Source organism: Myxine glutinosa, chromosome 7 (genome assembly GCF_964187855.1).
Source record: "Myxine glutinosa chromosome 7, kmMyxGlut1.1, whole genome shotgun sequence".
Classification (NCBI taxonomy): domain Eukaryota; kingdom Metazoa; phylum Chordata; class Myxini; order Myxiniformes; family Myxinidae; genus Myxine; species Myxine glutinosa.
Window position 1 is genome coordinate 109,949,309 of NC_136267.1, and position 26,812 is coordinate 109,976,120.

Below are 26,812 nucleotides of genomic sequence, written 5' to 3' on the forward strand. Positions count from 1 at the left end.
CTTAACGATTTATCGAAAGTAAACGTAAAATAGTCACGAAACGGAAAAAGCAAACGCGACGATAAACCTCAGCGGAGCTGGCGTAAGGACGATGTCACACGATGGGCGCTCTTTGGGAATATACAAGCGTAGGCTGTGCAGCGCTGTGGAACGATATGAGACATATTCATGTTATGCAACGTGTTATGATCTATTAGTATTCGCGAAAACGAATATTCTAGCATGAAAATTGCATTCTGAGAGGGAATAATCGATTTCGATGACGTCACACGCCATAACAATGCGTCATCGCGCAAACATTCTTTTTGAGATGCTGAACCTGGAATTTCGTGGATCTGGAATGCAAAAGTTAAAATTAAAAAAATCTAAAAAATTCTTCGCTTCAGCATCGACAAAGACCGATGTGTGGGGTCTGCGGAGATATTGAAAATTAAATTTGAGGAAAAGTCTGCCATGGAAGACAAAAGCACATCGACGGTGCTGAATGTCTGCCGGAACGCGGGTGTGATGACCGCAGCTCAGCAAAGCGAGAACCATGGCGTCGGTCCAGTTGCTGTTATGGAAGAGACCGGAGATGTGCTGAGACTCGACGGTCGACCCAGTCCCGGAGACGACGACGACGACAGAGGACCCGGTGCGGACGAGGGACCCGGAATCAGTCGGATCGACCTGAAGGACTGCTTGCGGTTCGTGAATTCGCTAAACGAGCAGAACAGTCTCAACATCCAGGACCAGGTTAACTCTGATCTGGAAGTGGCGTCTGTGCTGCTCAAAGGTGATGGACACGAGTCGAACTAGAACAATGTACAGTGTACTATTAGCGCTGGACTTGTGCGGTGTATAGGTAAGCTTACGGGCTATTTCGTCTTGATGTTCAAATGGAGCTGTTAGATTGCGACATTGAAACTGGACTTCACCACTCGATAACACTGGTCAACAGCCAAATTAGTTCTGACTTATTTTCGACTGTTTCTAACTAATTTGGTGCCCACGAATCCGAATCTGACCTTGAAATTTCGCTCTCACGTAACCTTGACGTAGTACATCATAAGTGTGGAAAAAATCTTTAGAGCAAGCGAATTTCTTGATTAAGTCTCAATAAGTCTATTTATTGTCACAACAAATAATATGAACTTAAAGTTTTTATTTACATCACATAAAAAAAAGTAAATCTCCAAAAATAATATGAACTTTATAAAATATCACAAAAAATAATATGAACTTAAAGTTTTTATTTACATCACATTAAAAAAAGTAAATCTTCAAAAAATAATATGAACTTTAAGTTTTTATTTACATCACATTACAAGTGCTTCTGAACTTTACTCTTGCGTTTGTAGGAGCAATCACTTCCACGCTGTAAAGTCCAACAGTAGTCGCCCATCATGTTTGGATTGAATCGGCCTTGATATCGAGTCTCCATGATGGCAATTCCCTGGTGAAACCTTTCTCCATGCTCATCACTGACATCGCCAAGATTTTGTGGAAAGTAGTCCAGATGAGAATGGAAGAAATGTATATTGAGTGACATTCGAGCACCGAGCGCCTGGTAACTCTTCAACATCTTGTCCACAAGCTCTTCATAATTTGGTGCTCGAAAATTTCCAAGGTAATTGTGAGCAAGAGCCACAAAGCTATCCCAAGCAACGCTTTCCAGCTCGGATAGTCTCGTTACAAAGTCCTGATCAGTGAGTACAAGACGAATTTGAGGACTGAAGGACCTGCGCTCCAACGCGAGTCGAAAGAATTGACGCGACCAAAGACGGAATTCGTCCGAGTTGCTTTATTGAAACAAAACAGCTCAGGTATTCTGACCAGCCCGTTTATCGGGCAGCAATATATATACACATTTATGTCGGGAAGTTTGCCCGGCAAAAGCTATACCGGGCATGCCCGGGTGTCAAGGGCGAGCCTTGGAAAGGCGAGTCTGGACCTGCCCGGGCGTGTTTGGCTGCGGCCTGGCAAGTCGAGGCTGGGCGTGCCCGGGCGCTCTGGACGAGCACTGGAAAGGCGAGAGCGGGCATGCCCGGACGCTCTGGGCGAGCCCTGGAAAGGCGATAGCGGGCATGCCCGGACGCTCTGGGCGAGCCCTGGAAAGGCGAGAGCGGGCATGCCCGGGAAAGACGAGACCGGGCGTGCCCGGGAGGTTCGGGCGTGCCTGGGAACAGTGAGTCCGGGCATGCCCGGGAGAGGCGCGTCTGGCCGTGTTCTGGCCGGTGCAAGGCGATTGTGTGCATCCAGCGGTAACCGCTACACACGCCCCTCCAGAATCGACCTGCACCGGCAGGGTAAATTTAAGGGGGGTCCGGATGACCCGGCCGAAGCGACCCCTGGAGGGTCGTGGGGAGGGGTCCGACGTGGTGGTGGGTGGTCGAGCGGGGGGAACTGTGGACGGGGGGCGGCCTCGCCGCGGAGGAAGGGCCAACCGTGGTGGTCGGTCGACGTCCATGTGCGCCGGTTTGAGGCGATCCACAGAAATCCGGTCCGGCCGGCCGCCGAAGTCGACGATGAAAGACTTGTCGCCCCGTCGCAGGACCCGGAAGGGCCCGTCGTACGGCGGCCGGAGTGGCCCCCGGTGCGCGTCATGACGCACAAAGACGTACTCCGCTGTGCGAAGCGCCGGGGGGACGTAGGACTGGGGGCCACCGTGGCGGGACGTCGGCACGGGGGCAAATCGTCGGGCGGCCTCCTGGAGGTCCGAGCGCTGGCGGACCAGGGACTGGTAGCGTCGGGCACGAATTCGCCCGGGACGCGGAGCGGCTGGCCGTAGACGAGCTCGGCGGCGGATGCCTGGAGGTCTTCCTTGGGGGCCGTGCGAAGGCCCAAAAGGACCCACGGCAGCCGGTCGGCCCAACCGTCGTCCTGAAGGCCGGCCATGAGTGCGGCCTTCATGGAGCGGTGAAACCGCTCGCACAACCCGTTGGCTTGGGGGTGGTAGGCCGTGGTGCGGTGCAGCGTGACCCCCAACGAACGGGCGACCGCGCCCCAAAGCTCAGACGTGAACTGTGGGCCGCGGTCGGACGAGTTGTCCGCTGGTGCGCCGAAGCGCGCGACCCAGGTGGCGATGAACGCCTGCGCCACCTCGGCGGTGGTGGTGGAGGTGAGGGGCACGGCCTCCGGCCACCTGGTGGTCCTGTCCACCATGGTGAGCAGGTGGGTGAACCCCCGCGAGGGGGCAGGGGACCCATCAGGTCCACGTGGACGTGGTCGAAACGCCGTTCAGGCACGGCGAAAGGTGCCAGCGGGGCCTGGGTGTGGCGGTGGACCTTGACCCGCTGGCAGGCCGTGCAGGCGTTGGCCCAGTCGCGGATGTTTCGTCGAAGGCCGTGCCAGACGAAACGCGCCGACACCAGCTTCTGAGAAGCTTTCCGGCCCGGGTGAGAAAGGCCGTGGATGGAGGCGAAGATGCGGCGCTGCCAGGAAACGGGCACGATGGGGCGAGGCTGGCCCTGGGAGATGTCGCAGAGCAGGACGGTGCCCGCGAAGGGAATGTGGGCCAGGCGGAGGCCCGTGTCCGCCGCACGGAGTGCCTGCACCGAGGCGTCGGTGGTCTGGTCGGCCGCCATGAGCGCGAAGTCCACGCCGAGGTGGACCGCATTCGCGCTGGCCCGAGAAAGACAGTCGGCCACGGCGTTGTCTTTGTCGGCGACGTGCCGGATGTCCGTGGTGAACTCCGACACGGCGGAGAGGTGGCGCTCCTGGCGGGCCGACCACGGCTCTGTGACCTTAGCCATTGCGTAGACCAACGGCTTGTGGTCGACGAAAGCCGTGAACGGGCGGCCCTCCAGGAGGTGTCGGAAATGGCGAACGGCCAGGAATAGCCCGAGCAGCTCGCGGTCGAACGTGCTGTAGTTTATCTCGTTCGGCCGGAGTTGCCGGCTGAAAAAAGCGAGTGGCTGCCAAACCCCGTCCACCCATTGCTCATGGACGGCGCCCACCGCGTAGTTGGAGGCGTCCGTAGTGAGGGCGATGGGCGCGTTGAGCACCGGGTGAGCCAGCAGCGTTGCGTCGGCGAGGGCCCGTTTGGCGCTGGCGAAGGCCGCGTCCATGGCCGCGGACCAAACAATGTCATGCTTGGCCGGCTTGCCCCGGAGGGCCTCGTAAAGGGGCCGCATGAGCTGAGCAGCGCGGGGCACGAATCGGTGATAAAAATTCACCATGCCGAGGAACTCTTGGAGGGCCTTGATGGAACGGGGATGCGGGAACGTGGTGATGGCCTCGACCTTGGTCGGCAGCGGCACGGCCCCGGTCTTGGTGATGCGGTGGCCCAAAAAGTCAACGGTCGTCGCGCCGAAGTGGCATTTGACCGGGTTGACAATTAAGCCGTGCTCGCTGAGGCGACCGAACAGTGTTCGGAGGTGGAGGAGGTGCTCGGCGCGGGACGTGCTGGCGACGAGGATATCGTCCAGATAGACGAAAAGAAACGGCAGGTCGCGCAGCACGCCGTCCATCAAGCGCTGGAACGCCTGGGCCGCGTTCTTGAGGCCAAACGGCATCCGCAAAAATTCGAACAGGCCGAACGGCGTGATGACGGCCGTCTTCGGGACGTCGGCCGCCCGGACAGGTACCTGGTGGTAGCCCCGTATCAGGTCAATTTTCGAAAAGATGAACCGTCCTGCCAAACGGGCGGAAAAGTCCTGAATATGCGGGATCGGGTACCTGTCGGGGGTGGTAGCGTCGTTGAGACAGCGGTAGTCGCCACACGTGCGCCATCCACCCCCCGGCTTTGGCACGATGTGCAGTGGCGAGGCCCACGCGCTATCGGAGCGCCGCACGATGCCGAGGTGCTCCAACGCGTCGAACTCGGCCTTCGCCACGGCGAGCTTGGCCGGGTCGAGGCGGCGGGCCCTGGCGTAGACCGGCGGGCGCGTAGTGGGTATGTGGTGCTCGATCCCGTGCCGCACCGCGACAGCCGAAAACGTCGGCCGCGTGAGGGCCGGGAATTCCGCGAGCAGGCGAGCGAACTCGTTCGCTGCCGGGAGGGCGCACGCCAGTTCGGTCGGCGCGGAGCTGCTCATTGTGCACGCCAGGGAGCTGAAGGTCTCGGCGTGGACAAGGCGACGTCGTTTGACGTCGACCAGCAGCCCGTGCGCGCAGAGGAAGTCGGCGCCCAGCAAAGCCACGGGGACGCTGGCGGTAACAAAAGTCCATTGAAAACGCTGGCTGCCGAAGCAGAGGGTGACGACGCGTTGGCCGAAAGTGCGTATGGCCGAGCCATTAGCAGCGACCAAAGAGGGGCTGCAAACGGCGTCCCGCCTGTCCTGCTCGGAGGCGGGTATGACGCTCAGTTGGGCGCCGGTGTCACACAGGAAACGCCGCCCAGACGCTTTGTCCCGAATAAACAGCAAGTTGCCCGAGTGGCCGGCGCTCATGGCTGGGAATGAACGCCGGCCCGGCCGTTTCCCGACCTGCCGAAAGTGCATGGGGGCCGGCACGTCCGAGCCTTGTGTCCGAACCTGGCGTGGTAATAACACCACGCCCGGTCAGGTGGAGGCCCCGGCCGTCATGTCGGAAGCGGGCGGTGCGGCGTGGCGGCCGCCAGTTGCACCGGCAGTTCGGCCTCCAACCGCGCAGGGCGCTCGGGCGTCGTGGGCGTCGCCTCGGACGGCGGCGGGCTCCAGGTAACTGCGCCGATGTGCTGGCCCGCCGAGGAGATCTTATCGGCTTCCCTGGCGAGGGCGCGGGAATCCGTGATCAACGTGCCAGCCAGGGCGAGGCGTACCGGGTGAGGCAGCTGGCAAAGGAACAACTCGCGGAACAGAAAATCCGGAGAGTGCTCACCGAGCAACGAGAGCATATAGTCCATGCGCTCGGACGGGTGCGTGTCGCCGAGCTCGGGCAGAGCGAGCAGGCGCCGTGCGCGTGCTGCCGGTGAGAGGGCGAAAGCGTCGAGGAGGAGTGTCTTCAGCGCGTCGTATTTGTCAGCAGCCGGCGGGTGCTCGAGGAGGCTCAAGGGAAGGGCCGCGGTGGCGGAACCGAGCTCCGCCACAACATGGTGGAAGCGGGTGTCGTCCGTGGTGATGCCTCGCAGGGCGAACTGAGAGTCCGCCTGAGCGAACCAAACAGCCGCGTGAGCCTCCCAGAAGGTAGGCAGTTTAAGCGTCACTGCCGTATCCATGTCGGTAGGTCACCAATGAAGGAACTGCGCTCCAACGCGAGTCGAAAGAATTGATGCGACCAAAGACGGAATTCATCCGAGTTGCTTTATTGAAACAAAACAGCTCAGGTATTCTGACCAGCCCGTTTATCGGGCAGCAATATATATACACATTTATGTCGGGAAGTTTGCCCGGCAAAAGCTATACCGGGCATGCCCGGGTGTCAAGGGCGAGCCTTGGAAAGGCGAGTCTGGACCGGCCCGGGCGTGTTTGGCTGCGGCCTGGCAAGTCGAGGCTGGGCGTGCCCGGGCGCTCTGGACGAGCACTGGAAAGGCGAGAGCGGGCATGCCCGGACGCTCTGGGCGAGCCCTGGAAAGGCGATAGCGGGCATGCCCGGACGCTCTGGGCGAGCCCTGGAAAGGCGATAGCGGGCATGCCCGGACGCTCTGAGCGAGCCCTGAAAAGGCGATAGCGGGCATGCCCGGGAGGTTCGGGCGTGCCCGGGAACAGTGAGTCCGGGCATGCCCGGGAGAGGCGCGTCTGGCCGTGTTCTGGCCGGTTCAAGGCGATTGTGTGCATCCAGCGGTAACCGCTACAGGACCATTGAAAACACCCGCCTTTACTTTGGCCTCAGATACAATGCCTTGGAACTTCATTAGCAAGTAGTGGAAGCCGGCACCATCTTGATCCTTGGCCTTCACAAAGTTCTTCATCAAACCAAGTTTCAAATGAAGTGGTGGAAAGAATACCTTCTCAGGGTCAACAAGAGGTTTGTGAATTTCAATTGAAGTGGTATTCCTGTGGTATACTGGTTCTCAAAAACTGGATGTGCGAGTGAAAATTGGATATCATAATCGAAATCTACAGGTTCATGTTGGTTAGAATCACCTCAAAATATACTAGAACCATAAAACTTTAAAAATTTTGTTGACCAGTGTAATCGATATATTGTTGAATAAAACCTATTTTCTCCCTCCTAATCCCATTCCCAACCTGGTCCCTGTCCATCATCTTTGGTCAACAGGACATCGTTGTCTTTAAACAACAACAATCGTGAGCTGACTCTTTTGGTGGGAGGAGGAAGAGCGAGGCCATCGATGGATATTAAAAGTCATGTGTACCCGAATACTCCTTGAATCAAATAATCCAACAACATTAATTAATTAATTAATTAATTAATTTTGAATTATTGTTTCCACCAATAACATGAGATTAATGTGAAATTGACTAGAATTCGGTGTTTGGTTTCCCCATCTGAGCACCGAGTGTCCTTATAGGATGGTGCTGAGATAAGTGCATTTACCTTTGAGCCGGCTACCTGGGTTTCATTCTCAACCTGACTATCAACGCACATTACTCATTAGTGTTTCGCAAACATGGTGTGCCATCTCTGCTGGACTTCCATCTGGGGATCCAGACTGTAATCACATGTCCTGTGTCTCTTGCCAGGAGTAAGCGAGTTATTACCGGCGCCCTCAACAATTTCTCCCACCTTGCTCACTTAACGCCATGAAAACCAAGGCCTCCAAGATCGTTGGAATCTCTCGCAATGATGCTGAGTCTGTGGGCCTATCACTTCGCCACCTCTGACAGGTCAGTGGTCTCTGTTGTCTTCCGCTTCATTTCTGGTCTTGCACCCTCTGCCCTCTCCGTGGCCCCTTCCCTCCCCCCAGATATCTGCAAAACGCTCTTGGTCCACCAGCATCCCCCTCCTCATGAAACTAGTTAAATCCAGAACCATTGCTCACCTCCACTCAGTTATTTATTCCTCTTTTTCCCCACCTGTGGAACCACATTCCATACTCTCTTCAATCTCATTTTTTTTTCTCCAGGTCTTCAAGGCAACTGTTCACCACTCAGATCATCCCCATCCAAAACCATGATCTTTTCTACACCCGTTAAACCACACCTCTCACAATTTTGCTTCTGTATCCATCTTCTTGCATTCTCCCCAACCTCTCATCGTTACCCGCATCCCTTGTTTGGCCGTCTCTATTTTCTCCCTTCACCTGCTGTTTCTTTTGTTATGTTGCATCCTGATTGGTTCTGTGTTCTCGCTCTTCCATGAGGCTTGACCATGTAATAAAAAAAAAGAGAAGGTCCATATGCAGATCTGGCTTGTCACTGGGATCCAAAACGTAAACTGTTCAGGCTGGTGGAGGTATGCGCTCTACCGCATGCCCTGCTAGTTTACTAATGCCCTTGCCCTCATTTTAAAATGGAATAAAAATACAACGGCACTCTGAGACATCACGACGTCGACTGATATGCCTCCGCCCACATTATTACATCATTAGAATACTTGCATCAAGTTTTATTTAAATCCATTCAGCTGTGCCCAAGTTAGCACATTTTTACCTGACATGACCTCTGATCTTTGACCTATTGACCCCAGAATGTGGTCAGTTCATGTTTACATCATTATACATACCTGTACCAAGTTTTAATTTAAATCCCTTCAGCTGTTCACAAGTTCTCACATTTTTACCTGACATGACCTCGGGACCCCCAAAATCTAATCAGTTAATCTTTACATCATTATAGATATCTGTTCCAAATTTGCATTAGATCCCTTTAGCCATTCTCAAATTATAGACCTATAAAGACTTTGACCTTTAACCTCTTGAACACAAAATCTACTGTTAATCTTTACATCATTATACATACCTGTACCAAGTTTGAATTAGATCACTTCAGCCGTTCTCAAGTTATAGACCAATTGCAGATTTAACCTTTCACCTTTGACCCCAAAATATAATCACTTCATCTCTACATCATTATATATGCCTTTACTAAGTTTGAATTCGATCACTTCAGCCGTTCTCAAGTTATAGAACTATTACAGACTTTGACCTTTGACCTTGGCAGAAGGCGAAGGGTACGGGAGCAGAAACAGCAGAGTATGAAAGTTATAAGGCAGCCAAGAAGGCTGCAAAGAAAGAGGTGGCAAAGGCGCAGGAGGCATGGAGGAAAATGTTCGGAGAATGCTTGGATTCGGAAGAGGGTCAGAGAGCAGTATTCAGGATTGCAAAGCAGATAGCGAAAGAGAGGTGTGATGTGATGGGGGTGACTTGTTTGAAGGATGAAGTGGGACAAATCGTTGTGGACCCAGATGGAATTAAAGGAAGATGGAAAAGATATATGGAAATGCTGTTGAATACAGAGAATGAATGGGATGGCAACATAGAGAGCAACCCAGTTTTAGGACCGGCAGAGAAGATAACTGAGAAGGAAGTCGAGGAAGCGATAAAAGCAATGAAGAGTAGAAAAGCGGGAGGGCCGACGGGAGTTGTGGGAGATATGTTGAAGGCAGCAGGAAGTTGGGGTGTGAAGAGAATGGCAGAGATCTGTAATCTGGTGGTGAAAGAAGGCCGCATTCCAGTGGATTGGGAACTGAGTACCCTCGTCCCTCTATACAAGGGGAAAGGTGACCCTCTAGAGTGTGGCTCGTACCGAGCGATAAAGTTATTGGAGCATGGAATGAAGGTATTGGAAAGGGTGTTGGAGAGGAGGATAAGGAAGAAAGTGAAGATCGACGAAATGCAGTTTGGATTTATACCAGGAACAGGAACGACAGACGCACTTTTTTATTGTGAGGCAGTTGCAGGAGAAGTACATGGAGAAGAGGAAGAAGTTGTTTCTTGGGTTTGTTGATCTGGAGAAAGCATTCGATAGGGCTCCACGCAAAGTATTGACATGGGCAATGAGGAAGTTAGGAGTGGAGGAATGGTTGATCAGAGTAGTGATGGCAATGTACAAAAGAGCGCGCACAGCTGTAAGGACGAAGGACGGGAACAGTGGTGAGTTTGAGGTTAAGGTGGGAGTGCATCAGGGGTCGGTACTAAGTCCACTACTATTTGTAGCTGTGATGGAGGTGCTGGCTCAGAACGTAAAGGAGGGTTTACCGTGGGAGTTGTTGTATGCAGATGATCTGGTGTTGATTGCGTAAAGTATGGATGGACTGAAGGAAAAGATGAACAAGTGGAAGGAATGTATGGAGACAAAAGGTCTGAAGGTGAATATCGGAAAGACGAAGGTGATGGCAAGTGGTAAAGCATGTGGTGAGGTGGAAAGAACTGGGAAGTGGCCCTGTGCTGTGTGCAGGAAGGATGTCGGAGTGAACACCATTCAATGTACAATGTGCGCTGAGTGGGTTCATCAAAAATGTAGTGGTATGAGAGGGTCATTAACCAGTGTGGCAGCTACATTCAAATATAAGGTGTGCACAGAGGGAGCTGCACATGGAGGAAATGTTGAGTTGGATCTTGAAGACGGCGTGAAGCTGGAAGGTGTGAAAACATTTTGCTACCTCTGAGACATGGTGAATGGAGAAGGTGGATCAGACTCGGCAACGGTTGCTAGAGTGAGATGTGCATGGAAGAAGTTTCGGGAACTGAGTGGCGTGCTGATGAGGAGGGGAGTGTCGTTGAAGCTGAAGGGAAAGGTGTATGCTGCATGTGTGAGAAGTGTTATGATTTATGGGAGCGAGACATGGGTAATGAACGTAGAGCAGCAACGAAGGTTGGAAAGGGTGGAAATGCGAATGGTTCGGTGGATGTGCGGAGTATCGCTGAGAGAGAGGAAGACAAATGATGAATTGTGAAAAATGATGGGAATAGAGCCTGTGATTGATGCTGTGAAGAGGAACAGGTTGAGATGGTTTGGTCATGTGTTGAGGAAGGATGAAAGTGACTGGTTGAGAAGAGTGATGGAAATGAATGTAGAAGGAAGTAGAGGACGGGGAAGACCGAGAAAGACTTCGCTAAATATGGTGGAAGAAGAAATGTGGGCAAGGGGGTTAACAAGGAGAGATGCAGAAAATAGGGCAAAATGGAGAAGATTATCATGGGGTCAACAACACGTTGTTGACCGTTGTTGTATGCAGATGTGTCAACCTTGTTGAATGCAGATGTTGTATGCAGATGTTCCCCATGCAAGTCCATTCACTCAACACAATTCCACTTTTCTTCAATACACCACTTATACACTTTTACACACACACAGCATCATCTAATTGGCTACTTCCCTCTAATACTCGTGCTTTCCCGTCTTCCCTTGTTCATCGTTGACACAACACGATGTGTCAACAACACAACACTCTCTCCACACATGCACAAGGCTAACCCCCACTCTAGCAGGGAAAATGGCCTTAAAATGCATGTTGTTGTTGTGTTGTTGACCTCTTGACCCCAAAATCTAATCGGTTCAGCTTTACATCATTTTACATATCTGTACCAAGTTTGATTAAGATTCCTTCAGCCATTTTCAAGTTATCGTGATAACGAGAACCTATCACGGACGGACGGACGGACAACCCACCTCAAAACATAATGCCTCCGGCGACTTCGTCGGTGGAGGCATAAACATAGTTGCAATACCCTTGGCGCTCACCTGGTAGAATAAATAGTATACTGCACTGACTAAAGGTATTTTAAACCAATTTCAATGGTTTCTAGAAGACAGGGCAGCATGTAGAATCATACAAACATAATCATAAGACTTTAAACAAACAAACAAAAAAATACCTGGGGGCAACCCCCACCCCCCCTACTCCATGTACCTCCTCAGACCGCAATTTTTCCAATGTCTTGAACAAACATTGGTACATCATGGATGATGAAGGTTGTGGTGAAGCTTCATCAAAATTGTGTGTGTAAGTTCTGAGAAAAAAAAAACAAATACCTATTTTGGGGGGAGCAAACCCCCCCACCCCCCGCTCCCCATAAACAATCTTAGACCCCCATTTTTTAAATGTCAGGAACAGACAACTTTGGTACGTCACGGGTGATGAAGGTTGTGGTAAAGTTTCATCAGAATTGCGTCACGTGTAGTTTCTGAGAAGAAAGCAAACACCTATTTTGGGGGGTCAAACGTAGATCCACTTTGACCCCTGGTAGACCCCCTCACATCCGATTTTTTTTAATGCCGTGAAGTTTCCTCACAACACAACAAATATCATTTGTGCCAAATTTCGTCGCAATCCCATCAGCGGTTTCAGAGAAGAAGTTTCAAGTGTTTACGGACTGACGGACGGACAACGCGCCATCGCATAAGCTCCCCTGAAATTCTTTCCAGGTGAGCTAAAAATCAAGGAAGTTATACAAGTTTGAGAATTGCATTTAAGAATAAAGGAAAGCGAAAGTTGCATTTTCATAATTTAAATTACGAGAGCTGTAATCATGATAGACTTTTTCAATTTATAACCTTTTCTAGGAAAATGCGCCATCAAACAGCGAGAACAACTCCAGTGAATTCCCATTTATGTTTGTGAACACAGCCACGTCTGGACTGTGGAAAGTGTATGACGTGGAAATTTCATCTCCATATTAGTCAGGGCCCTTAGGGATATTTTGGGGCCGTTTGGTTCAAATTCTTCCAAAAGCACCAAATTTGGTCCAGATGTTGCCCATGCCATACTCTTTCGATTTTTGACGGGCGCCAAGAGGGGCGCCCCCCCCCCCGGGGGGCCCATATTGGCGAAATACTAAGTGGCCGCCACCCGGATTAGAGGAAAATCAGTCAAATAACCAAAAGGGTTGGAATCATGTATGATACCACTTTTCAGGGGTTTTCGAGGTCGAGGAATCCAATTATGATGTTATTTTGATGATTCGAGGTCAAGGTCAACCCTCAAGGTCATCTTAAAGGTCATTTTTGAGTCAAACATGTCGGTTTTTAAGTTTTTTGTCAAGATTTACACGAGGTTCATTATTTTATGTTTCTGGGTTGGGTAATCGAACTCTGACCTTATTTTTGACAATTAGAGGAAATATTTACATGTCTATTTTCTAATTTTCAGGCATATGCAGTTCATCAGTCTAATTACAAAGGTACGGATTTTGATGTTTTATGAACTGTATGCCATATCCTTGTGTTTAATTTTTGTGTGATCATGATCCGGGTTCATGTATACATGATTGTATACATGTCATAAATATGACGTCATAGGTCATGTGACCTGGCGGCCATTTTGGATTTTATGAAAACCTTAAAAATGGATCCCTGCCTTCATTTTTCGATCGATTCATTTTGAACTTTGACCACTTATAGTACGCCATGTGATTGGATGCATATCCTAATTATGACGTCATAGGTCAGGTGACATGGCGGGATGGACCGGTATGGTCCCCGGATCATACCGCCCTTGGCGCCCGTCAAAAATCGAAAGAGTATGGCATGGGCAACATCTGCGCCAAATTTGATGCTTTTGGAAGAATTTGAACCAAAATATCCCTAAGGGCCCTGACTATATGTGAATAATGCAGCCTTTACTTAAATGAGAACTTGAACCGAAGAATCAGGTTCGTGTCTGAATGCCGAGCTCCTTACCCTCCAACCCACGTGGTCTTTCTCAGCTGAGAGCGGCACAGCGACGTCTCCATCAGCTGGAGGAATTCGCCAACCCATCTACACACCTTCTGCCGGAAAGCATTTCTCTCCGGTGAAGCAAGCCACCACACTGACAAACAAGCAACGCGGGAACGAGGTGTCGACTCCTTCATATTCCTTCATCAACTGTACGTTGCACGGCGTGGCGCACAAGGCACTCACCTCACACCACCCACAAAGCATCAGCATTAAAGTGGAGAGAATCTGATTTCATAACAATGATTAAAAATGCCATGGCCGTTTATTTTGATAGCCACCATTATTCACAAAGCAGGTATTCACACACCTGTAATATTCACATCTGTATAACAGACTTTTTTTCATCAGAATCAAACTCCCAATGTTTATTCGTAGCACTCACTGTGCATCAGCTGGCTGCGAAAGGGGAGATTGAACACCTGGCCAACCGACTGGAGCACGGTGAGAAATCGTTGTTGAACACCTCACCCTACCACCAGGTCCAATCCATTTTCAATGTGAACATCTCAAACGTAGATGATGTTACTTTTCAATAACAACCAGAAGAGCCAACCTGTTGCTTCGCTGATGGACCAATTAGTCATCACGTCCCTTGCTGCTGGAAATGTTACCCTCAAACGATGTCCCCGGCTCCCTTTGGCAATTATTTTTCCCACTTTGACAGCCCCCAACCCCCCAATTTTGGGTGAGAAGAAGGAAAGGAAGTCAAACTTACCCGTGCATAGAGTGCTTTAACCCCTCCCCCTCCCACACTCTCTCCATCCTCACATCCCGTTCCCCCTTTTCCCCCTGTTCCTTCCTGTGAGAAATGTCTCACACACGATGACAGCCTTTAACAGGCCCTTCCATTTTCGGTGGGCAGGGGGGTGGGGGAAAGAAGGGAAGGAGAACAAATTTACCTGTGCAAAGGGGGCTTTTAACCTCAGCGTTGCCCAGGTAAAAGAGGAAATTGTGATACCCACTGCCACCAGGTGAGAATTTACACCCCCACCCTCCCCCACACCCCCACACCCCAATGTGAGGCCGCAGCCACATAGCCGATATTATCTCCCACACAAAGTTGTATTTGTACCCCGAGTTTGGAGTTCGTACCTTAAAAGATGTGGCCGTGCATAAGGAACAAAGTCACAGAGAGGGAGACAGTGGCGTATATATGACTGATCACAAATACCGTTCTTCCCCGCCACCAGCCGACTGCAAAGTGAACCAGACTGATGAACATGGCTTCACTCCTCTGATATGGGCAGCGGCCCATGGACAGATCACAGTCGTGGACTTCCTTCTGCAGAAGGTTGTGGCATGCGCCGGTGAATTTGATTAAAATTTTGCATCTGTGTTGGGATTATTGCACAAGTTTCTCTTTCATTTCACCAGGGAGCTAATGTGATGGCATTGGGGCAAGAACGTGAGTCGGCCCTCGCGTTGGCTGCTGCAAGAGGCGATGTTGCAATTGTCAACCTGCTGCTGCAATCTAAAGCGGACATCAATATCTACGATTGGGTAAATAAAACGTCTCACTTTACCCTCGATATCTATCCAAGTTGCGGCTTACTTTGGAAACTGCTCAAGACGCAGTTTGTACTAAACAGGAAAGCAGGCCAAATCTCAGCCCAGCTATCAACTGTTGTCTTGGCGTTTTACAGGCAGTGACACCATTCATCAGTGTGCGCGCTGTCTCTCCGATAGAAGATAAACCTGGCGTTGCGTCTGCCGGCATGTGAAAGATCCCAAGATGTCCTTCATGAAGAGTAGGCGAGCTATCGCCGGCACCTTGAACAAATTCCAGCTCTAACCTACAGGGGGCACTGCAATAGTCACACATCTGCACCACCATACATTCTGATACCCACAAACATGTTCTGCATATGAAAGAAGAAGAAGAAGCACAAGCAAGCCATGCCATTGAAGGCTGAAACAAGCCAGTTTTTTCCACATTTTTACTTGGCATCCACCCAGATAAGGCCGAAAAAAATATATTGCTGGTCTCTGATCAGACCAAAGTTCCAGAATTGATGCGGCGATGCGGTTTTTTTTTTTTCTTGTTTTTTTTTTGAAAAGCATGGATTGCACATATAAAGGTGTTGTTTTTTGTGTCCTCATGCCTTGCGGTCCTCCTCATCTGCCGTGGCGCCGTCCAGAGAGAAATTAAAGACAGCCAATGGGACTTGTAGGCCTTTTTGTAAATAATGAACACAAGCTTAAGTTATTTTAAAATGTATTTATTCTGAAAATCATTAAGGTCTTCAAGCATATTATAGACTGCCATTTCGTTCTCGAGATCGCCTCGCCGTACCGTCAAACATTCCAATGTGTCGATCGCGTCAACACTGCACATGCGCAAGTGGTATAACAGGCCGATGGTCTCCCACGATCTCTTCTGCCAGTCCACCAGGTTATCACAGACACCTACAACTTCATGACAAACGAGATAGGATCCAGGCCTAACTAACGAGACCACCCGCAGCTCTCCAGGCCTTCTGGTTGCTTCACACGAACCCGACAAAGAACGTCTTCGTTTCAATAAATGACAATATCCAGCCGATTGGATTCATCACGTCACGGCACACTACTCATATCTTTGGAACGGCTGGTTGGATTTGGACAAACTAATCTTACTTTTGTAGGGGAGAACCGTGCGCGAATGACGATAGCAATGGTGACCCTCACAGGCCCGTATTTCCCGAGATAGCGCGCCGGCCCGGCAACAACAGGCGCACGCTGTTGTAGGTACCGCTGGAAATTTAAAAAAAAAAATTGTTGACGCGCAGGGTCAAAATCGATGCGCGCGCTGCCCAGAGACCGGAAATATATTTTTCTCGGCCTAACACTTGACACTATCGATCTGGTCACATGATGGAGGAAATTTTGTGAAAGACAAACAATTTTGTCAGTCAACTATTGAGAGGTAAAAAATAAACCCAAACTTTTAACTACATCAAGTGTTGGCAATTGATTTTTAAAAAACTTTTTGGACAGACTACATTTGTACACTGTCGACAAACAGCAAGTGAGATAAATACAGTGCATTCAGAAAGTATTCAGACCCCTTCACTTTTTTCACATTTTGTTATGTTGCAGCCTTATGCTGAAATCGTTTATATTCATTTTCCCTCATCAATCTACACTCCATATAGTGGGGTGGCTAAAGTCCAAATTTAAGTGATATCGTGACACACTGGCCCAAAGGACCAAATTTGGCACAGTTCTACTTTAGGACCATACAAAACTTTTGAGAGGGGGCTGCCCGATTTTAGAGGCCCAGGTCAAGGTCAAAGGTCAAATTATGTGTCTGTCATGTTTTTGCAATATCCAGCTTATATATAACCTAAAAAACTTGGTCTTAGTCATATAACCAACATATTTAGTCAATGAATCCATTACTATTATGGGAAGTTCCACCAGGTGACGGCCATATAGGCAGTGGCGGCGCCAGGCTGTCCCCGACCGCAGGGGGGGGGGGGGGGGTTAACATCCCCGACGAGAGGGCTAAAATCGCTAAAATCAGTGGAATTAATCCATATTCATTCACAAAAATTTGATATAGGATTAGAAGATGGCCGACCTACAAAAATCAATGTTTTCTTTGGCTTTCAGTAGGGGTGACCGGAGGTTCTGTGCATAGAACTGCTGATATGTTTGATGATATGGTTGTCCAAGCACAGCACACGATGGAAACTTTTGGTAATGACAAGTATTCCAAGTACGTCAAAGCAGTGCTGGTTGAAAGACATGAATCAATTTACGTGGCCATCAAGAAAAACCAACTTCCTCTATTTAAATGTCCACATTCCACTACCATGAAATCAAAAGCGAAAAAGCAATTCGAGGAAATAAAGAGTGACTGCAATCTGTTCAGTCAGCTGTTCGTCGCTGCCCAAGTCAATACCAAACTGGAGGTGTTCTTTAAACATGAAAACCACCCGTGGCCGCCAGCACTGTCTTTGCATGGGAGACTCCGACTACCAAGCAATAAATCAGAGCTATTGCACTGCATTGATGCAAGTGTCCAGCCAGAAACACCCACTTATTTTGACGCCAAAGTGGTTGATGGTGCTGCCATTGTACATGCCCTGCCACAAGAAAACACTTATACGTTCGGCGAATACAGTGACAATATCTTCATCCCCTGGATAGAAAGGCAACTTCAAGGCTGTTCCAGGATGGACATCGTTTGGGACACTTACCGACCCGACAGCCTCAAAGCCACAACTCGAGAGAAACGAGGGAAAGGATTACGTAGAAAGGTATCCCGCAATACGAAGTTACCAAGTAACTTCGCTGGCTTTCTACAGGGTCCTACCAACAAGGAGGAGCTTTTCGCACTGCTGACGGAGGACGTAGTCAAACACGACTATCCGCTTACCAAACAGGTTTACATTACATCTGGTCCACGAGTCCAATCGAATCAGGCTAACATCACAATGGGAGAGAGTGATCACGAAGAAGCAGACAGTAGAATATGTCTTCATGTAAACGATGCCCTAAGGGAAGGGGCGACTACTGTTCTCATCAGAACCGTAGACACAGACGTGATTGTGATTCTGGTGGGAGTGTTTCATGATCTTGTGCAGCACCATCCAGGTATGCAACTATGGGTTGGCTTTGGTACTGGTAAACACTTCCGCTATTACCATGTCAACTCAATCTGCCAGGAAGTTGGGGAAGACAAAGCTCGTGCTCTGCCGTTTTTCCATGCATTCTCTGGCTCTGATGTAACATCCCAATTCAGTGGTAAAGGCAAAAAGTCAGCTTGGAAGGCATGGAAAGCTTACCCGACAGCCACAGAAGGATTCACCATTACGTCCCTGACTGCGTTTGTTCCACAGGTGATTACATCTCCAGCATTCAATGTGATCGAGCGGTTTACCTGTATCATGTACGACAACACAACCCCACATGTCAATGTGAATGACCTTCGACAGGAGCTATTCCCAAGGAGAGTGAAGATGATGGAGAAGCTTCCTCCAACTCAGAACGCACTGCTCCAGCATGTAAATCGATGCCTGTACCAAGCCAGCATTTGGAGAGAGAGTCTGAAGCCCATCCTAGCTGCACCAAATCCAGATGGCTTTGGGTGGACCAAAGCAGGTACCGGGTGGCGTCCAACCTGGACAACCCTGTCAGCTGCTGCTCTTAGTTGTAGAGAACTACTCAAGTGCGGATGTAAGGCGACACCCACTTGTTCAAAGAATTGCACGTGCAGGAACGCAGGACTGCCATGCACAGGACTGTGTCTCTGTCGCGGAAATTGTGAAGCATAAGTCATGCAGGCCGCGACCTCCTCTGTACTGGCCAATCCAGTATCCTCCCTCAGCGTATCGATGTATGTCAAAAACACCGATGCAAAAATGACCAACACATAATTTGACCTTTGACCTTCACCTGACCTTGAAATACAATATGGCAGCACCTGAGGATATTTTCCATAATACAAATGGATTCCTTGTCCTTAAAAATGATTATTTAGACACTGAGATAATGTTTCTATGACAGCTATGAGCTGGATATGGCAAAAATGTGACAAACACATAATTTGACCTTTGACCTTGACCTGACCTTGACGTGGGCCTCTAAAATCGGGCAGCCCCCTCAAAAGTTTTGTATGGTCCTAAAGTATAACTGTGCCAAATTTAGTGCTTTGGGCCAGCGTGTCACGATCATTTCCATAAGCCACTCCACTAATACCCCAAAATGACAAAGAGAAAACAGGATTTTAGAAAGTTTTGCAGATTTATTAAAAAGAAAAAACTGAAATATCACATTTACATAAGTATTCAGACCCTTTGCTATGACACTTGAAATTTAGCTCAGGTGCCTCCCATTTCTCTTGATCATCTTTGAGATGTTTCTACACCTTGATTGGAGTCCACCTGTGGTAAATTCAATTGACTGGACATGATTTGGAAAGGCACACACCTGTCTATGTAAGGTCTCACAGCTGACAATGCATATCAGAGCAAAAACCAAACCATGAGGTCAAAGGAACTGCCTGCAGAGCTCAGAGACAGGATTGTGTCGAGGCACAGATCTGGGGAAGCCTACAAAAAAAAATCTCTGCTGCATTGAAGGTTCCCAAGAGCACAGTGGCCTCCATAATTCTTAAATGGAAGAAGCTTGGAACAACCAGGACTCTTCCTAGAGCTGGCCGCCCGGCCAAACTGAGCAATCGGGGAAGAAGGGCCTTGGTAAGAGAGGTGACCAAGAACCCGATGGTCACTCTGGCTGAGCTCCAGAGATCCTGTGTGGAGATGGGAGAAACTTCCAAAAGAACAACCATCACTGCAACACTCCACCGATCTGGGCTTTATGGCATAGTCGCCAGACGGAAGCCTCTCCTCAGTGAAGACACATGAAAGCCCACTTGGAGTTTGCAAAAAAGCACTTAAAGGACTCAGACTGTGAGAAACAAGATTCTGTGGGCTTTCTCTTACCAAGGCCCTTCTCCCCCGATTGCTCAGTTTGGCCGGGCGGCCAGCTCTAGGAAGAGTCCTGGTTGTTCCAAGCTTCTTCCATTTAAGAATTATGGAGGCCACGGTGTGCTTGGGAACCTTCAATGCAGCAGAATTTTTTTTTGTAGGCTTCCCCAGATCTGTGCCTCAACACAATCCTGTCTCTGAGCTCTGCAGGCAGTTCCTTCGACCTCTTGGCTTGGTTTTTGCTCTGATATGCATTGTCAGCTGTGAGACCTTATATAGACAGGTGTGCCTTTCCAAATCATGTGCAATCAATTGAATTTACCACAGGTGGACTCCAATAAAGGTGTAGAAACATCTCAAAGATGATCAAGAGAAATGGGAGGCACCTGAGCTAAATTTCAAGTGTCATAGCAAAGGGTATGAATGCTTATGTAAATGTGATATTTCAGTTTTTTCTTTTTAATAAATTTGCAAAACTTTCTAAAATCCTGTTTTATTTGTCATTATGGGGTATTGAGTATCGGTTGATGAGGGAAAAAATGAATTTAAACTATTTCAGCATAAGGCTGCAACATAAAATGTGGAAAAAGTGAAGAGGTTTGAATACTTTCTGAATGCACTGTACGTGAGCATGCTAAAATTTAACTTGGAAATAAACAAAAAAATTAACTTTTTGTCAAAGATAAAGGAAGTTCGGATTGTGCCAACATCATGGAAACTTTTCAACGTTTATTTTCAGAACTCCGGAACACCACTTTTATACGCAGTACGAGGAAACCACGCCGGATGCGTCCAAATGCTTTTGGGTGAGATGTTTAAAAGCAAATGAAATGTTGACCAAATCGAATTCCCTGTAGAGCCGAGACATCTAAATATCTGTGAAAGGGTAATTCAATGCTCACATTAATCTTTTAAAGACATTATTTTAAAAACCACCTTTAGAGGCCATTTTTCCCCGCAAAGCGGGGGTTGGCCTTTTTCGGGAACCGTGGTTGTTGTTGGTTTTTTGGTCCCCTTTTTGAAGCAATGTTTTACGGCCGGATGCCCTTCCTGACGCCAACCCTTTTTGCCGCCTTTTAACGACAAACAGGGAATTACCAGTGAGCTGGTACTCAATTAGCCGACCTCGGAAGGATGACAGGCTGAGTCAACCCCCCTGGCGTTAATTCAGCGATCGACCGGGATTCGAACCCAGGATCCTAGGATCCTAAGCCGGCACCCTAGCCGCTAGCCCAACACCAGGGTTTAAAGACATTATTATCGTGATTAATTTTTTTTCATAGGTTTGAAGGGCTCGTGGAGGAGCTGTTACATGGTGATAGACAGACAGATGTTCACCAACATCAGACAACGTCAGGATGCCAACCCACGGGACTTATGTATGCTGCGTCCCATTAAAGTGATGACTGTTAAGCAAGAAAGCGGCACATAGCTTCTTTTTTTTTTTTTTAAGGCTTTGGAATAACACAATGCCACCATGTCTTGAAATTTGGAACCCTTGCTTGCTTAGCAAGGCATTATACGTGTAAGGCAGAGTTCAAATTCACAAATGGCACAGCACTGACCAAGAGCTAAAATCAACAAGACTGAGAATTGGAATTAGAAGAGACAGCAGACAATATAGGACATGCATCAGACAAACTTTGCCATTGGGCAGACCGAGTTGATTGTATGCTTTGAACGTGCCTGGGGTACAAGTTAGCCACACTGTACCAGTTAGTGAATGCGTCTCCACCAATTCTCAGATGTATTGCAATCCATATACTCCGCTGATGCTCGACATCATTAAAAAAAAAAAAAAAAAAAAATAGAATGCTACTCTTCAACTGATATGCCTCACCCACATTATTACATCATTATAAACACTTGTGCCAAGTTTAATTTAAATTTCTTCAACTGTTCTCAAGTATCACATTTTTACCTGACGACCTCTGACCTCTTTAACCCAAAATCGAATCGGTTCATCTTTACATCATACATGTACCAAGTTTAACTTAGATCCCTTCAGCTGTTCTTAAGTTATCCCAATAACAAAATAATTGTAACTTTACATGGCCTCTGACCATTGGACCTATTGACCCAAAGTCGAATCAGCTCAACTTTGCATCATAATATTGTCATGTGAATGCTCTCAGTTAACACTGGGAGAGTCATGGAAGGCAATCGAGCGTTACTCCTGGGCGTTCAGTTCAAACAGTGGATTTTATATATCCGCGGGAGGAAGAAAGGGGAGGGGAAGATGAAGGGTCTAACCTGTAGATCCCACCGGCAGTCCCAAAGCCTGCAAAGAAAATAACTCCAACAAAGACGGGAATTAGAATGTACAAAAATAACAGGTTTATTAAGCGGAATGCCGGTAACAAGAAAAACGTGACAGTGAAACTAAAGTCCTACACGGGACGTCCCCCACACCAGACTTACACACAGATGAGGGATAAAATAACGTTGGAAAATAATGGTGTGATTATTTAGTCTACTTCGCTCAGGTTGGCTGGTGCATCTCGTCAGGAAGGGTGTCAGCCCCAAGCGCGCCGTCCAGACGTGGCTGTGCTTGGCAGGAAGGAAGGCCGCAGTCCTCTTGGTTCACTGGGCCGCGCGCGCCGGCACGAAGCAGGCCTCACGATCCGTCTCAAATGGCAGGCGTGCAGCTTGCCTCTCAGCCACGTCAGTGAAACCCAGCTCGTTGTTCGTCAAAGGACCGTCAGCAAGAGTCGAGGGCCAGAGGTGAGCAGAAGAACGCGATAGGCAGGAACAGGGCGAGTGCGATCGTCCGGAACAAGAGGAAGGCGAAAGAGAGGAGAGACAAGAAGTCCGTTTGCGTTCTCTTTTGTTGGTCCCGTTCCTCATTCCTCACTTTGGGATGCAAAGGTGATGTTCATCTTTGCATCATATGTACTTATACCAAGTTTGTTCAAAATCCCATCACTTGCTCACAAGTTGGCCTGGCAACATACATTTTAACATGACCTCTGACCATTGACCTCTTGACCCCAAAATCGAATCAGTTGATCTTTACATCATTACACATACCTGTACCAAGTTTGAATTGCATCCCTTTAGATGTTCTCAAGTTACAAAACCTATTACAGACTTTGACCTTTGACCTCTTGACCCCAAAATCAAATCAGTTCATCTTTGCATCATAATAGAAACTAGTACCAACGTTGGTCAGAATCCCATCAGAGGTTCACAAATTATCGTGGTAACAGGACTTTTACCTATCACAGCCGGACGGACAACCTGAAAACATGCCTCCGGCAACTTCGCCGTCGGAGGCATAAAAACCTGATGGGGTTGGGTTAATTGTAAGTGTACGTATTAATATAAGGAGATTAATGTCTTTGGAAGAGGAACAATCACCTTTGCATGTAATTTTGGATGAAACCACAAACCGTTTTATGACAGATGGACAACGTTTTCCTTTTTGAGGGCTTTACAGGTTTGAGGCTCATGGAGGAGATATGACACAAATCACGAACGCTCATGTAGACAAATACATGGGAGATCACTTCCCAGAGCACTCCAAGTACCAGCAACACCATCCTTACAATGCGATCCCTTTTCTTTCCACTCAATGGGGAAATTGAGGATTTTCCTCCTTCCCATGGTTGTCAACCTACGGGGTTGGTATCCATCTGACTTTGCAAATATACAACCCATTGTATGTTAGGGTTTCCGAAAATCTGTTGGGAAAAAAAAATGGGGGGATGGGGGGGGGGGGGAATACATTACCTGCTAAGGGTGCAGGACCTAAAAATCATCCTGAGAGTGATTTGAGGGAGGGGTGTGACAGTTGCTTTTAAACTTGGAAAGTATCGTTACGTTTGTGGGGGTATATGGAGGAATCCCATCGTAAAGATAGGATTGTATAGTTATAGCATGGACTGTGGACTGTGAACGCATCGGAGACATCTCGATGTATTTATGTCGGGAAACTGGAGCCTAAGATTGTTTATTTGTCTTCACACAAGGGGTGAAGCTGTGTTAACCAATTAGGGATTATGGTTCGTTCTCCCCAGTACATGATATTAGCTCTGTGATGTTGTCCCTACGTTTTTACAACTACAACCAGGCCAGCTATGCCAAGCCTCCATTAAACAACAATAACCGTCCACTGCATGCAAACACGTTCCCGAATATTGCCAATCGGCAAGTAAGCCACGCCTTAATGAACACTCACGCCAAGCAAAGCCGACCGGCCACGCCCCAAAGTTCGTGATTGGTCGAGAAGAACATAGGGTAATTTGAAAGCGCTTTGCGATTGATCAGGGGGGGGCGTCAGACCAAGAAGCTTCGACATGAGTGAGAATAAGAAGAGCGCGTGTCACCCTCACTCTCGGTGTGGGTTTTTGGAGGAGGAAGGCAGCACCATTGTGTGGTCCTGAAGCTTGCAGTTTGGGTCGCACTTATGAAGAGATTGCGGAGCTCTTGGCTGCGTGGGCAGCATTGTGAGGTGTTATTTTGGCTGTGGTGCTCTTCGGAGGCGGGGGAGGCTGCGAGCGAAGTGAAGGAGGCCGTCCTGTCTGCTTGCCTCATGCCGGTGGCTACTTCGGGCGCTGCGTGGCCACCCTTTTGTGCGGGGTTCCCGCCGGAGGGACATTGAGCTCTGGGCCTCGTCCCCAGCTGCAAGCCTCGCAGAGAAACTCGTGAAGCCAGAGCTAAGTGACTGCACTATCAAAAGGGAATATTCATTTTATTTTGCCTTTCCCCTTGTCTGTATTTGAGTCTGCTTGTGGAGGTGTGTCGCAGCACAATTGCAGCACAACCATTGTACCTCACCATAGGAATTCGTTTTTACTTCAACATTTAATTTGACATTTTTGTGTTTGATTTCTTTTCATTAAATCATTGCTGTTGAATTTCCTTGTCGTGTCTGTTTGTTGTGTGTTCCAGTTTAAACCCGTGTGTTTCGTTTAATCAAACATCTTGAGTTCGTTCATTCCCATGCGCACCAAAAATAACTGTCATCTTCGGGGGACGCCTTGGAGTTAAAGATGATTCGGCTATTCGTCCAAGGTTGGTGTTCATCGGCTACGGACAGGACAGTATCCTTTCATTTTTGAAAAGTTTGAACAAAGCAACCAAAGCATTCTAGCTGTATGTGAACTGCCAGATTTTTTTGGAAAACACTGCATACAAATACACACTGCAGATAAGAAAATATTTTCAGGAACCATTAAAATTTAGGATGTTTGAACCTTCATCAAATTAAATACCAACAATGCACGAATCCCAAACTATTTGAACCCTCCACCCACCACACCACCCCTGATATATATAAACGGCATGGACGAGCTCGACATGTATTAATGTGTGGGACAAGGACATTAGGAGATATCATTGTACATTTACATTAATTACAAGGATATCAGTAAACAAAGGACAAATCAACAATCTATGAGATATTGGAATCCCACAATTTTGACGCATGCTCCTTTGAGAACACCAACCATGCCAATTCTGACTGCAAAATGAATTCCAGCGTTCTAACTGCTGGATTTTCACTTGTGTGCAGAAAGGGGGGCAGATATAACGGCAAAAACAGACGGAGGATTGAACGCATTGGATTTAGCCATCGGCCTGAGTTACAGAGCGGGTAAGTAGTCAAGAGTTCCAATTTTACGAGTGCGCGTTAACGAATGATGTTTGTGTGATGCAAAATATCTTCTATTTCAATCCAAAACTAAGTTTTACTGATTGTGCGTTCCTGACCCTCACAGTACAAGAAGTCATTGAAAGGCACATAATGAAGCTGTTACAGACGGTGAAGGAGTAAAACTGCACACAACGGCCTTATTCGGATTATTTTACTGGGTCACAAGACCTTTGCACAAAATGTTTGAGGGTGGCACTTGGAGTCAAACTGTTTTCTTCACTGGTCAAAAGCTCTTTCCCCATTACGTGAAGGACTTCTATACTTGAGCATCATGGATTCAAACTTGTGGCCATAAAAGAAAGTACCGTGATCACTCGTGTGCAAACCACAGCTTTCCCCCCGAAATATCTAATAACATTTGGGGAACTATTATTATCCGCGAGAACTGAAGTGAAAGCTCTATTTCTCCAGATTTCTCGCAATGATGCAAGACTTCGTTACTGGGTACCACCACCTGCCATGAATTGTGCGGTATCTTATGCAACATTGAACGTGCATGTTTTGGTCTGAACAACAATTATTTTGATTGAATAACTAAAATTGTTCGGTTCTAATATATATATTTGCTTTAAAACCTTTCATCTAAAAACATACACCTCCGTAGCAGCAAAATAAGCTTGGTGATGAACACGCTCATTGCAGCACAATTGACCGTTTGAGAATGACCGCCAGCCCATGACTCGTTAAGACTTGTGCGTTACGAACGAGCTCTTGCTGTGCCAATCTGATGGATTCACATATCACTCAATAAGAGTTGTTTGGTCAATTCAATTTGCCACGTCTTTCATCATACAAGTCCGTTATGCTGAATTAAACACCGTCTAAAATGGCTCTCCAAAGATCGGCAAAACACTGATTTTGAGTTCATTCAATTTCCAGTCTTGAGCTGGAGTTCATTTATGGGGTGTGGATTATACATATAAACTGGTATTTCCCAAATAATTTTATCGGAAAAGTGCTCTGCGTATTATACACGAGTGATTACGGTACTTGAACTGTTTGTTATACCAAGCATGTGTGCAATTATTTGATTCTATGACATGCTACAAAGATGTGCAGTTTAAAATTTGTGAAGTAAAGTTGCTCCACAATGTCCATAAATGTTTTGTATTAAATACTTTTCAAACCCAAATTGTTGGAACTGTGACTGCAAATAGCACGGTAAATAGAATTATCAAGTGTTACCCAACTTTATACTGGCGGATAAACCCATTGAGGAGAGGCGATTGGATATGAAAGGACGGGAAGGGCATAGAACAACAAAAACAACAATC

At 48.0% G+C, this 26,812-nt stretch overlaps 2 protein-coding genes across 10 annotated transcripts in view; one reads left to right on the plus strand and one right to left on the minus strand.

Annotated features, from left to right (window-relative positions):
- Positions 1-26,812, minus strand: part of LOC137431586 (hyccin) — a 576,074-nt gene that overhangs the window by 105,011 nt on the left and 444,251 nt on the right. The window lies entirely within an intron of this gene.
- ANKRA2 (ankyrin repeat family A member 2) lies at positions 46-26,670 on the plus strand. 9 transcript variants are annotated; one of them, XM_068123059.2, is made up of 8 exons: positions 247-775; positions 13,454-13,615; positions 13,800-13,907; positions 14,657-14,757; positions 14,841-14,966; positions 20,622-20,688; positions 25,398-25,478; positions 25,603-26,670. In XM_068123059.2, the coding sequence occupies exons 1-8, from the start codon at positions 454-456 to the stop codon at positions 25,656-25,658; spliced, it is 1,023 nt and encodes a 340-aa protein (XP_067979160.1). In that variant the 5' UTR covers positions 247-453; the 3' UTR covers positions 25,659-26,670. The 9 variants fall into 9 exon arrangements, 6 of the variants coding, with proteins under 6 accessions (XP_067979158.2, XP_067979160.1, XP_067979159.2 ...); XR_010985308.2 differs by lacking the exon at positions 25,603-26,670 and adding an exon at positions 15,110-15,214 and having other exon boundaries at positions 252-775; positions 25,398-25,463; XM_068123060.2 differs by having other exon boundaries at positions 255-775; positions 13,842-13,907.

What these genes read in the sequence shown, in the direction of transcription:
- ANKRA2 (XM_068123057.2), top strand. Translation starts at nt 454, where the DNA reads ATGGAAGACAAAAGCACATCGACGGTGCTGAATGTCTGCCGGAACGCG. An exon ending in GGCCAACCGACTGGAGCACG is followed by an intron (nt 13,908 to 14,656) that starts GTGAGAAATCGT and finishes CCCCGCCACCAG; the next exon opens with CCGACTGCAAAGTGAACCAG. An exon ending in ATGCGTCCAAATGCTTTTGG is followed by an intron (nt 20,689 to 22,368) that starts GTGAGATGTTTA and finishes TACTTCGCTCAG; the next exon opens with GTTGGCTGGTGCATCTCGTC.